General features: G+C 45.4%; 1 protein-coding gene across 1 annotated transcript; it reads right to left on the bottom strand.

The window, feature by feature from the left end:
* Positions 1-2325: 2325 nt before the first annotated feature.
* Positions 2326-13364, bottom strand: LAMP5 (lysosomal associated membrane protein family member 5). Its single transcript, XM_078596669.1, has 6 exons — positions 13049-13364; positions 12341-12498; positions 10444-10584; positions 7112-7220; positions 6068-6259; positions 2326-2772 (listed from the first exon to the last, which is right to left on the bottom strand). Exons 1-6 carry the CDS (start codon positions 13128-13130, stop codon positions 2600-2602), a joined length of 855 nt encoding a protein of 284 aa, XP_078452795.1. The 5' UTR covers positions 13131-13364; the 3' UTR covers positions 2326-2599.
* Positions 13365-14507: the final 1143 nt, after the last annotated feature.

The raw sequence follows: 14507 nt of genomic DNA on the forward strand, positions 1-14507 counted from the left end.
TAGACTTCGCGAATTCATCGGAATTTTTCTTCCCTCCGCCGCTGAATAATGACCACTTTTACGTTTTGTCATCACATATACCGTCCCAGCGAGCTTGGAACGTTGGCCTGGTTGACTGGGGTATTGTCAACGCGAGTACGACAATTGTACTGATGAGATTGGGTTATGCTAGAAAGTTGCGTGCCTTTGATTTTGTCCATAATTGCCTGTTTAGACGTAATTTTAAAAAAGACATGACGCTACAGTAAAAAGAAAAATTTCCCCCGAGGCGTTTACAGTAGATCGTCTGGGTTGCGATGCATTAGTATGCCGTGACGGGTGCGGTGTTGGGGAAATATACACTCTTGATGATCAGTTCCAGAACATTGCAGTCTTCATCAGACTGGGGATGGATTGACGCTCCATTAACCGGCACTGCCACGTGATGACGGAGAGAGATCATTAAGAGCTACCAAGAGGCTGACAACAACAACAACTACAACAACAACAACGACGAGTTTGCCAGCAATGAAACTGTTCATGGCTTGCCACAGGCAAGGGACGCTTATTTATATGCAAAAATAATATTGCTGAAATCGCTTTGCGCATGAGGTGTTATACGTAAAAGTAATTACCTGCTGTGTTATGCTGAGTTCCTTCAATAGAACTCCGTTGGTATTCATCTTCTTGGTTCTTTCGATAAAGTCACGTAGAAGGGAAGTAATAAAATAATAAAAATAAAACATAATAAAATAATTCTCACGACGTTTCGGCCGCAACGCAAGCAGCCGTCCTCAGGTGAAGACCAGGTCTGTCAGACGCTGTCTCCCCGACAGACCTGGTCTTCACCTGAGGACGGCTGCTTGCGTTGCGGCCGAAACGTCGTGAGAATTATTTTATTATGTTTTATTTTTATTATTTTATTACTTCCCTTCTACGTGACTTTACCGAAAGAACCAAGAAGATGAATCCCTGCAGTCACGAAAGCTTTAAATCGGAATTTAAATCCGTTGGTGTTGTTTCCCTGACAAAAATGTACAAAATGTTCGATAGCAATATTCATTTATTTGCCCTTCATACGTAAGGCATTTATAATGGGATTTAAAAAAAGTAAAGTAATGATGTCAATGATTAGTCATTTATTCAACACTTTCTGTCGACTCAGACACACACGTTCAACGGCAGCAATGAATGTTTGCATTTCAGCATCACAAATTCAAAACATAAGCGATTAGCAATAGCCCAATTGAAATGACATAAACCATGTAACACCAGACTCCCATACAACAAGAAATGTAGCCATCAGCATGGATTTGCTTTGGTCTCAGTGGCTTAGCGCACACATATTCGCATCCAAGTTGAAAACACTGAAGCAACGATCACTATTCTCACACATTGCTCGTAATCTAGCGGATTCATTATTCCGTAGCTACATTTCAATATAGTTCAATCGCATATTATTTGTGCAAGTAGAAAACATGTGATATGATAACGGAACCACGTTCATATTAAGCAAATATCGCAAATGCATTTAAGTTAGGAGCACTTTACAATCAGGCATCAACAACAAATTGCACACTGACTACAGTATTATTTCGAAGAAATCACTATCAACGGTATTACAATCATGGCAGTTGCATTCCCATATTTAATGTATTCATGAGTTCATCTTAATGCACGGATGAGATAAAAATGAATTAACGGTCTGTGGAATGGAATCTTTCCTGAACAACAGTGGCATCAGATAATACAGTATTCCCACATTAGCATTTTTTGTGAAGTGGTTGTAATGGATTTTGTAAGATGAGCATCTTGAAAAATAAGGGGGGAAATCTCCAATATATATATAAAATGCCATTGTGTCCAATAAGACTGTCGTTTCTTGCCTATCAACTAAGCGATAGCACTGTATCTATATCTATAACGGAAGAGTTTTCTTCTTTACTTCTAAATGACAAGGTGTGAGAATGTTAAATTGGCAGCCAGTCGCGTAGATGCATAAACGACGCATCATTTCCACACGATAAGACTGGGGTGTCAGTTTACCAATTTATATTTATCGTCCACGTGATCCAGTTGTATTGAAATTGACTAACAAGTGGCTTTCGTCTATTTTTTCCTCACACTTTCTCTCGAGAATAAACAAATCGCAGCCAAAAACATTACACGCAGCAGGAAACAATGTATATTTCGATTTAAAGCTTTCATGACTGCAGGGATTCATCTTATTGGTTCTTTCGGTAAAGTCACGTAGAAGGAAAATATTAAAATAATAAAAATAAAAATAATAAAATAAAACATAATACAATATTTTTTTATTATTTTTTTATTTTCCTTCTACGTGACTTTACCGAAAGAACCAAGAAGAAAAAAAAACAATGTATAGTGGATTCAACGCTGTTCAGCAGTTGGCCCTCACCAGGATACTTTAACTATTTTTTTTCTGAATAAAATTTTTCGCGTGGTAATCATAGCAACCATGAAAAACGGTGTTTCAGCAGCAGCAACAGCAGCACATTTTGTTGTTGTTGTTCGTAGCATATAAGCTCTCTCTATAATGCAACGTCGGCGTTACGACGGATGCCGGCGTCTTTCCGCACCACAGGAGCCGCCGCGGGGCTCACATCTCCTTGTAGTTGGCGCGATCCTGCTGCGGCTGAGCGGAGCCGCTGAGCCGGTGCTGCAGGTGATAGACGCCGATGATGACGACGATGATGAGGCCCAGGGCCAACCCCAGAGCCAGCGGCAGGGTCTCCTCGAGACTCTCACGCTGGTCGACCGTGCACTGGCTCTCTGCTCACAGGGTCGGGGGAGGGGGGGGGGCACGCGATTATAGGGCTCGCGGCGATTAAGAGAACCAAGCATCGCAGCAGAACGGAACGAATTACACGATATCATTGTTGACCCTGTTCTGTTCGAAATGTTACATTTTCAGCAATTACTATGTCAGTTATTTGTTTACCCCAGTGAAGCCTCGGTGAAGGGGAAACCCTGTAGCGCATGACCTTGCTTACAAAAGCTCACGGGGGCATGACACAGTGGTGAACAATCTTTAAATAAAATGTTAAAACACGAAACAGAATGAGTAATGATTTCACGTGTTTTTTCTTCCTTGAATTCTGCTCGAGAACTCAACCCCCATAAATATGGAAAGGCCACGACTGGTGTGACATAATGTAGCCCCGTTGTTTGTCTTGACAATGCTGGTGCAACACTCGTAGGGCCACGTCGCGATGGGTGCCACCGCTGGCGATCCTGAGCCACCGTTGGATTTTTCACATTACCGTGGGGGAGCCCAATCGGACCCACTTTCACGCGGCACAGAGCACTATTACACTGCGCTTTTATGCCGAGCCTCTAGACATCAGCCCTACACATAATTTATAAACGCGAAGCCAAGGCTCTGACCTTTTATGCAATAGATTATTTTTTTTATAGGCCTCACAGTATTATATCTGTTAAATATCTGGCTAAACTGGAAATCTTCTTGGTTCTTTCGGTAAAGTCACGTAGAAGGGAAATAATAAAATAATTAAAATAAAACATAATAAAATTATTCTCATGTGAGAATAAAATAATTCTCATGTGAGAATTATAAAAAATAATTGTCATGTGAGAATAATTTTATTATGTTTGATTTTTATAATTTTATTATTTCCCTTCTACGTGACTTTACCGAAAGAACCAAGAAGATGAATCCCTGCAGTCACGAAAGCTTTAAATCGAAATTTAAACTCGAAATATTCGCTCCATGGTGCACTGGGCGTGACGTTGTCTGCCGGTGCAGATCTCCGAGCGGCTTTGTCAACGTAAACGCACTCCCACAGCGAGGCATGTCAGCTGATCCTTCTCGAGAATGCAATCGTGGAAAGCACGGGAAGAACAGGGACTTCGTGAGCGAGGAGGTCACGGAGGAATGTCAGGAACTTCGTTGCCCGCCCCATGACCTGGATAGTTGCACAGCCCATCGGGAGAATGTTTCCAGTTGCATTTCCCATGCCGTTTGGATGCATAGCTTCTCATCTTTTGCATAACCCATAAGTTACAGGTATGCTGGTAACTACTTTGTTTTATCTTTAACATACGGCACACATGTATGGCCCACTTGTCAATGCATTGTTGTATAAAGGTCTCCCGCATGTTGTGGTGGGTTGTGTGGGTTATCCGACCATAATTCACCGCGCGGGTCCGTCAATGTTGGTGAAGGCGGAAATCATGAAGTTGTTGGCAAATGCTAAGGCCAATACAAATAAATGTATTATCCTGGCTGCACTTTTAAAACCCAGACCTTCCTGGGTAAATAAATAATATTATTATTGCAATTATAAGTAGTGTGCTGGTTAATCATGAGTATCATTAAATTCTAAACCATGAATACAAGTCTACATCTCCCCTGTGTGAAATGTTTTTGTATTTAACTTTTCTTTGCAAATTGAATTTGATTGCTATCACATTTATAATGAATGAATCGAACGGGACAAATGTACTCTTAATGTTGGGGAAATAATTTTAATTGGTCGTGAGTGCATAAAAAAAACACATCAACACCATCGCATTGTGCAGTCTCATACATCAACCCCACTCCAAATGACTTGGGAGTAGGAGCAAGTGGATTGTTGTATAGGCTGCGATAAGCGAACGTGGCAGGTTGTTTTTTTTAATTGAATCTCCTTACAATACTTAGAACATGGTGAGAGTCGATTAAGATGCTATCTATTGAAAACGTCAACCTGATTGTTTGTTCCAGAAAAAAAAATAGACCAATTTATTTCAGTAAATTAGTTTGCAGGTAAAAAAAAACCCCACAGTTCAATTTTGTTAAGAGCAATATCGTACGTCATAGGTCCCTTTGGTAATCTCCTCATTTACCATATGTTAACAATTAATAATGATAGCTGAGTCACGATGCGACAGTGCTCAAATGCGTAACACACGAAGTTCTGAGTTCAAAGCCTGCTCAGGAGACCACTCAGCTTATTAACGCTCCAGGGTGGAATAAGTGAGCGTCACGTTGTAGGAAATCAACAATGGTTGCGCCGTGGAGAGACTGGTTCCCACCATAGTAATGCAGAATTTTCACCGCTGTCTTCAAGGCAACAAACAGAAAATGAGAGTACGACTAAATCACCCTTAATATGCATTTAATGTCGTGAACCTCAGAAGCGAGGCTGATTTGAGTATGGTTAGAATATTAATGGAGGAGCAATTTAGTGCGTGTCATATGTTGTAGGCTTGGGCTGTGAGGTGGGTATGAGATGCCAGTAAAACAATGGGTTTGGTCGACAGAGAGATGTAATCCACGCTACAGATTGAATCTATCTGTATTGGGATATGGGTGTTATCCACTCAAATGCGTGGGTTTTCTCTGGGCACTTTGTTTCTTCCCACATGAAGCCAAACACTTTTTAATGGGCTCGGTCAATCTCTCCACTGGAACATCGGCGAGAAAAAAGAACCCTGTGGCTAATTTATGGTTTTTTGTCATATAAAGTGAGACACTTTGATTTGCGACGTGTCCGTATGATGGCCTTGGGAATACATCAAGGCCGTGGCCATGAAGTCAACATCGAGGGGGACCAAATCTTCCAGGGTGTCTGGGGGTCCCAACCCAGAAAAATATCTAAATTTGAAAACGAATTTCCTGTCTAAATTATTAAAAAATGCACTAACACATGGGATGGACTTTTTATTTATTTTTTACAATAATGTCTAATAGTGTGTTGTACTACATTGCTCTGTATTTACTTTTTTAACATTACTTGATTCATTGTATGTAATGGCAGAGATTAGGGATTAATAAAGTACAATCATAACCACAATCATATAAACAGAAATCTATGCATTGATTTATATGAAGACAAGTCCAGATATTGTGGCCAAGGTTAGCAAATTGTTGTTTTTATTTACATAGCATAGGAATTTTTCTTAATAGCAATATATTGGGGGGGACATTTTGAGCATTTTTTATATATATTGGGGGGATGTGTCCCCCCAATATATATTATAATTACGGCCTTGGAATACATACTTTACGTCATCAGGGTAAACCGTTGCTATTCATCCATCGACATCGTGAGTGGAATTATACCTGGACCGTAGAGGAAGTCACCCGCGATCTCGTAGGGCTGCATCTTGGCTTCGGAAATCTTGAACACGACCACTTTCTGTCGGTCGTGCGCGCTGAGCGAGATCGTCTCGGTGGTGAGGCACGAGTACGAGTGGCCCATGGGCGTCAGGAAAAGCGCCATGTGTGGGTTGCTGATGGCGGTGAACTTGCCGACTGCTCAGACACACGCAGGACAGTGGTCGTCGTCGTCGTCGTCATCATCAACAACGGATGTATTATACCGCATAAGAACCCGTCAGAAACGTCGCGCAACGGAAGGAACGAAACGTTGTTTTTCCACCTGCCCACTGGTACCCCCCGCTCACAGGCTGCACCAAAGTTGGGGGTTTGGCAAGGAGTGGGGGGAGAGGGATTGGGGAAAGGGAGGGGGAGGCAGGGCAATTTCAACCCTCCGACTTGGCAGACTGGTCCGTGGGAGGGGGGACAAACAATAGACCTTAGCCCCCCACTATAATTTCCTATTGACGTGGGAGTATGTATAAGCCGACTGGCTTAATTTCAACTTCTATTATTATATATTGATATTCGCACATTGTCCTGAACATAATATCGATGTTACACTTGCAAAGGCGCGGTTCTAAGGGGAACAAAAAACGGCTTCGCTCATTTGGAGTAAGTGTCGCCGAGAGGGTCACATATGAACAAACAACACAGAGACCAGGGCATTCATGCCCACGTGTTTCGCGCGTTCATTTCGTCACGTCCTGTCCCCTCGGCTCTAAGGGTTTTAAGGTCGAAAGCGTAAATGCATCTGCTATGTCCGCGCGTTCATCATTAACGTTTTCATCCTTGCGACGACAAATGCATTTTTGAAAGCACAACAAAAGTCCGTGCGTTCGCGTGATTTAGACGTCCGCGTATTCTACTGAGCATCTGCGGCGTCGCCCCCCCCGTTACCCTCGCTCCTTCAGGGCAATCCTCGCGCACCAGTTCGAGATCAAAGAGGAGGCTCCTTTTGAAGCCAATTGGAAGGCTTTGCGATTGAGCGAATCCACGGTTTCTTACCGTTGACGGCGTCTTTGAAGTGCGCGCTGTCGGAGGTGTCATAGGTGAACTTAATTTTGCTGACTTTCCAGAAATGCTGCTGCCGTCTCTTCGTCACGTTGCGGGTCTCCTGTGTGTGCGCGTGACACAGTCGCTCGGTGTTACGGGGGGGGGGGCAGCGACGAGGGGTCATCTTCGCCACGAGCCGTTTGCCCGTCCAAGGACGACGGGTGTATTGCAGTAAATCTGAAACTTGCAAGCGAAAAGCAGAGCGCGACGTGATATTCACTGCATCCATTCGTGTGCAATTTGTAAGGGCGCGGTGACACAGACTTATTTCATTTGAAGGTGATAATCCCTTGTTCATCATGACGTCCTCTTTACTTCGATGTCTCAACAGCGTTACGGAGATCGTGTGACGTGAGGGTTCTGCCTTTGTAGTGAGGGTTGTGAGTAGACGCCGAGGAGGGGGGAGGAGGCGCCTCGCCCCCCCCATGTGGAGTGACGTCAGCCACTAATTATTATGAATGGAGGGGGGGGGTGTCGACGTGGAGTGACGTCACCTGTTCATTATTATTAATGAAGGGGGCAGGCCGACGTGGAGTGACGTCACGCGCGGGACACACAGACATCCTTGGCTCATTATAGTAGTAAATACCATCGCGTCTTCTCTGCGCTCTGAACCCGTGCGAGAGCTGAGTTCACCGCGCCAGAGATCAAAGCATCGTAAAGACGCATTCTCGCGACGCACAAAGAACATCACCGGGCCCATTTCTTTTCTCAGCTTTTGAACAACAAACGAGAAAATACAATTCTCCAGTGCGGAGCTCTGCGATGTGTGGTCCTCACGAGCTGGATTCAATTCCTGAAGAAGCTCCCAGCACGTGCAGCGAAACGTCGGGCATCGTGCCGAACGACACAGCACATCCGTGACAACGTGCACACACACCATGGTGTCCTTGCGACAATGCAACCATAATTGTTTCCACGTAACGGGAATGTCTATGCATCCATTTACAATAATAATCGCACTATAATTTGCAGACCGTTGTCAATCGACTGAAGGATGAAGGTTCTCCCTATGCCGTATCGGTGCAGGGATTTGTTTGGCTATACTTCACCACGCTGGTTAGTGCGCATCGGTGAAGGTGGCGGGACCAAGAATCGGTTCCTATATATCGCCACTGAGGTTGGCCGTGGCCGCAATAATCGAGCTAAGATCACTGAATGGGTTCGTAGCAGTGCGCTAACCACTGCGCCACCGTTCACCCAATGCTTGTTAATGATACTGTAACGCAATTTTTTTACTTTCCAACGTGAAAGTGAAACAATGGAGAACATGATTGCATGGATATTAGTAAATTCCCATTGGTAACGGGCACTTACAGCCCTTGCAACTAATAATTAATGTCATGTATTTGGATATTGACCGTATTCATAATTATAACGTTGCGTGCACTGACTACCGTATCATTATTAAGTGTCAGGGTGAATTATTGTGCGATCTGTCTGTTCTTACTATAAAGATTTGTACCAGAATAGTTTAGCGTGCGGAATTACCAACCTCGTGTGCCACGTCAAACTGGGTTCACAACCTCCGTCACCTGCACCATCAAATCGCTAAGCGCACAACAATGATTGGGGGGGTCATTGGGGGGGGGGGTCGTTGTCAACAATGTAACACAATAACTACACACGCTATGCGATTCCTTGCCATGATCGTCTCTCCACGTACACGGTTTTGTTTTTAGTATTTGGTTACAAGCAACCCATCGGCCACACGACCTCACTGGGGGAATGGCATTGTGTCGGCAGCCTTGGCTGAATGCACGCATACACTGGAGCGGATTCGACATTCAGTGTCCCATCAGCAGAGTCAGCCTTGCTTAGTAGAACAGATCGCTCGATGGAGGGCCTGACTCGAAACTCTAAACCAGGAGTCGGCAACCTTTCAAAGAAGAAGAAGAGACATTCTTTGTTTGTTTTTGTCTTCCACCAAAATAGTTCGAGACACGCAGAGCTACTTGTACACAAACAAAGCAGATATACGGCAGATGACAAACATATTCTGACTTAAATCACCAAAATAGGTGATGGAATAAACTGCGTCTATTTCGTTTTTTTCCGCCCTCCTGAGTTATTCATTAACAATACAGGTTGACTGTACATTTTGTTGTCATCAAGACATTCCATAGTGACCCATTCCCTGCCATATTTTATTAATTATCTTGACGTTAAATTATGTTAAAAATTTAAGTTAAATAAAAAAACGGCTGCCCGCGATGGGGGCAGCCAAATAGCCGCAAGGGAGCATCAAAAGAGCCGCATGGGGGCATCCAAAGAGCCACAACGGAGCATCCAAAGACCCGCATGGGGGGCATCCAAAGAGCCGCATGGGGGCATCCAAATAGCCACATGGGGGCATCCAAATAGCCACAAGGGGGCATCCAAAGAGCCGCATGGGGGCATCCAAAGAGCCGCATGGGCGAAGCCAAAGAGCCGCATGCGGCTCCGGAGACGCAGGTTGGCGAGCCCTGCTCTCAACGCAACCTCGCGACTGGGTTGTTCAGCTGTAAACCAGCCTCGCGAGTCGATGATTTCCTTTGTCCAAGCAAGCGAATTCGTTAGTTTGAAAATCTGCTCAAACTAGCACGCTATTTGAAAATTCATCCTAAAAGTTGAGTTAGTTTCACGTCTCTCATCTTAGTTGCACTGCATGTATACTGTATGTTATAGACTTTTTTGGAAAATCGACACCCGACTCTTCCGACCCACCTGGCTCGTAGAATGTAAAGAAACTTTTAATGAAATGCGACGCATAACATGAATACGAATGAACAACACTGTTGTCAAATTTTGACTTAAAGCTTTCGTGACTGCAGGAATTCATATTCTATGGTTCTTTCGGTAAAGTCACGTAGATATAAAAATAATAATAAAAGTAAAGTGAATACAAATAATACAAAATAAAATAAAAACAAAAACCACGACGTTTCGATTGCAACACAAGCGGTCGTCATCAGGAAAAGGGGGACGGGGGACGAAGGCTTCCACCTCTCACGAGCCTGCGACGTAACAATTCACCCCGCACCCGCACGCCACAAATTATTCTTTAATAAAGGTCCACATCACGCCATCTAGCGCCATGCCCTGCCCAAGCTAGTTTGAACGATGTCACTAACCTGGGTATGTTCTCTCATCCACGCGTTCATCGTTTACCGTCTCTCAATGTAATTCCACGCATGCATCTCGCCCGCACGCTTGTTTGCGCACTCACACGTGAATCAATACATCCCGATGGATGGATTATGGATTTGTGCACGCAGCACGGGGACAAACGCGCGGTAGGAGACCTTGTCAAAGTAGAGCTTGAGTATGTAGGAGTCGTCGCTCCACGAGATGATTATCTCGGGCTGTGCGGTGGCCCCCCGTGCACAGCGGCCCTTCACCTGCGCGTTCCCAGGCATGGACACGCTGGCTTGCTCCGTCACCAGCTGCGCGCCCACACGCGCACACGGGACCCACCGGGTCTCATCTCAGAGGTGTGACACGCGTGCGGTGCGGTTGGCTGGAGGTGGGAGCTGCAGCCGCGGAGGTGTCACACTCACATCTCCGCTGAGCCGTGCCAAGGTTGCAACAACAACAACAACAATAATGACAACAAGAACATTTGTTAGATTTCTATTCGGGGCCAATGTCAAGAGGTCAACACGGCCGCGACTCCCCGTTGATGCGACCACACCTCAATATAGAGTCGCAGAGGTGCCAGAGTTGGTGCTTGCTAGAGCGCTCGAGGTGTCACACTCGCATCTCCGCTGAGCCACGCAGTTTGTTACTAAATTCAGAGTCAAGGTCAAGAGGTCATCACGGTCGCGACTCCCTGTTGATACCACCAACACCTCGAGACTCAGAGGTGACTGCCGCATCTCTCTGAGACACACGCGGGGTGCACGGCTGGAGATGGTAGCTGAAAACGGTCGACGAGTTGTCCCACTCGCATCTCCGCCGAGTAAGTTTCCCATGAAAACAAAAATATATCGTGATTTTTTTTGCTCAGGGTGAACATCAAAAGGCCATAACGTCCACCTCATCGTGCTGTTGCTTCTCGCCTACTGCTCGATCGCTGTCAGCGGCGAGGTGGATTATACTTCCAAATCACCAGAAATGCGATTGATCTCGCCAGATCTCGGAAGCTCACCGGGTTGATCCTGGTTTGTACTCGAGTGGGCAACCCCCATAGATCAGGCAAATAAATAAAAAACTATAACTGCTATTGCATATCTGCAGCATCCCAGGCTTCGCCATAGGCAATGGTTACATAATTTGCAGTGGAATTCATTCAATAAAAGACATGTACTCGCTGCAGTGTCCCACGCAGATTAGCTGTCCAAACTTTGCATGACCTCCTGTCATATTGACGTTGCATCATAAAAAAATTTGTCGTGCGCAAATGGAAAAAAAAAACGGATTAATAAAAAATTCCAGATAAATCCAGTAATGTATACCTGCATTCAGGCGTGTTTTATGCAATATTAACATGAGATAATGTATACCTGCATGCAGGCGTGCTTTATGCAATATTAACATGAGAATATGTGCAGCCCTTTGTCAATCCGTCGCTGAAGAAAGGCCGCCCACCCCGTGTCGGTCATGGAAATTGTGTTCGAACATATTTCACCACGATGGTCATTGTGGGTTGGTGAAGTGCGTGCTGGGAGGGGGGGGGAGGCAACAAAAACAATTTGATATTTTACTCGCCACAGATGTTATCCGTGGCTAGGAATCCAAATACTCACATCGCTGGGTTAATCGCGCAGTGTGCTAATTACTGCACCACCGCCCACCTCTCATCCTCAGCCATAACGTTTGGTCCGCGCCATAATTAACATGGGACTGCGGCAATTAGTCGCGGGACAGAGGGAAGCTAGTTGAAGGGTTCTCCTCAACTGGATAGACAGTGCTTGAAGGCAACAGCACGCTTCATTTTAACCGAAACAGTCTGGAACGCTGTTCCGGGGAAATTAGTATTTTATCACGCCGAATCCATTTCGCCTTATTTTGTCAATCTACATCCTATTAACGTCTTCGTACGATTACAGGAATACAGGATCATTATTATTTTTAAAAAAATGCGTACATAATTCTCTCGTGATAGTACCATATGCCAATAATCACGACAGGACTCCCAAGCAGCCTAGCAGCGTTCCGTCTAAATCTCGAGTGAGAAACAATCGCCGGGGTAGCACGTACATCCACGTAGTTGCTCGCCCAGGTATCGTAAGGGATGTGGAACCTTGCGGCGAATTCCACCATCAGGCACGTGGTCTCGTTTTCTCGCACGGCAAAGATGTCCTTGCCGGGTATCTTAGCCAGCCCAGACAGATTCTCAGTTTCCTCCGCTCCGGATCCTACACAAAGACAGACGGGAATTGTATTAGAACGCTACGTATGAGTTTTTTTGTTGTTGCGGAAGTGTTGGTGTGTTTTCGAGAACTGATTACAGTTCCTAAAGAAGCTTCCAGCACGCGGAGCGAAACGTTGGACATCATGCCGAAACAAACCGCGGTGCAACCGGGAAAAAAAACTAATCCGAAAGGCATAGAGTCATAGTCCTTTGTTATATTTTTTTCCCCACAGAATTGTACGAGCTGAGTCCATCAAATTCAAATTATCTCAGCGCGTTTTTAAATTGTTGATTCGAAAGTATAACCTGCCAACTTTTAGTTTTGTTAATATTCAGTCGAGTATACTTTTAAAACGCATCATCTGCACCTCTCTCATTAAGGCAAGCAGAATTCCTTGAAGCTAACGCTACCAAACACGAGTCTACGAGTGCACGTCTCTGTGCATTGCACTGCAAACACAGGTTTGGATATTCAGGTGGTGCGCACGCTGCATCAATATGCATAACACAAACCACACAAAACCACGCGCTGCAAATTACAATAGAGTTCTTACCACAAGCCAGGAACGAGAGAATGTTCACTCCGAGTGCGAACAGCAGACGACTGCTACCTTGTACAATTTCTTTCCCGGCCATGTTTTCTCAAATAAAAAAACCCACACTAACCCACAGCAATCCCTTACACGAAAATAAATGAACAAAAAAATATGTAAATATATTTTGCACTCGTTGCAAATCTGAAAGCAAGCCGTCTTCAGCGGGCGAGCAGATGAAAGCTGCTGAGTGCGTCTGCCGGCAACGCCATGGACGTGCTTGGGGGCGTGGGGCGGAGTGTGAGGATTAACCCTTTCCCTGATGGTGGCTCTCGCAATAATAAGAGCGTTTTGCTCTCATCATCACCACCACCATCATCATGTGGTTCAGTCCGCATACAGAAATTCCTGCGCGTGCTGGAGAGGCGGTTCCAACCCAGAGAGTCGGGCGTGCACTGAAATCCCAATGCATCCGACAAAAAGACAAAGAAGCTGTTGGGGAAAGTGTTGTTAGCGAGCACCTATGAAGGCCGGCACGGCACACGAGGGGATGCGGGTGGCCTGTACCACGCCCGGCCGCCTTTGTCTCCCTAATAGCGGTGTTTACACATCGCCCCAGGTACTCATTCGAGGCTGAGTAGACCTAGGGAAAGCCCAGTGACTGGTTCAGATATGTGCCGCTGGTGTTGGCCGCGAGCGGGATTCGAACTCGGGTGGCCGAGATCGTAGCGCAGCGCGCTAACCACTGCGCCACCGCTCCCCACAATGCATCATCATCATCGTCGTCGCACACACACGGGAGTCTCGGTGCTTGCAATGCGCGGCGCTCGAGCATGGCAGTGCATCGTAACGTGTCCGCTGCGTGCCTGCGAATTCCGCCACTGCGTCGCGCGCGTGGCCCCGTGTTGCAGCTATAAAGGGACGTGTCTCCGTTTGCTGGTGGCGCAAATTTGGTTGTGGCGAGACGCGTGGAAGGAATCTTCAAGGTCTCGCTTCTTGGACGGTGCCGATGCAACGGATGCATATAGCGCAGAAGCAGCAGCAGCGGGATTAAGGAATTGTTAAAAAATAATATTTCATTTAGAAGTTTATTTTCGAAATTGTTCGCGTGGAGACATTAAGGTCGCCGGTACGTGTACTTAATATTTGTTTTTTTCTTTGCGAAATACGTGAACTGGATCAATGAGGCGAGCTGAATTCGTCTTTGGTTTTGTCGATGTTATATGACGTTCATTGGAGACTTAATACGCCAGGTAGGCAATTTGGAGTTGCTTGTTAAACATTCCGCTTGATAGTGACAACGCACGAAAACGTCAGGCGAAGATGGTTTTTAAAAGAAACAATGACGCAGCATGTGCGTCGAGACTTGACGCACATTCGAGTGTACCCGAAGATCGAGCGCGAGAATTGTTCTTTGTCTTCTCAAAAGCGCGATGCTTGCGAATGTCCAAATCATACGGCGATTTGGTGTTCAATCTTC

Source organism: Lampetra planeri, chromosome 7 (assembly GCF_965212315.1).
Source record: "Lampetra planeri chromosome 7, kcLamPlan1.2.h2, whole genome shotgun sequence".
Taxonomy (NCBI): domain Eukaryota; kingdom Metazoa; phylum Chordata; class Hyperoartia; order Petromyzontiformes; family Petromyzontidae; genus Lampetra; species Lampetra planeri.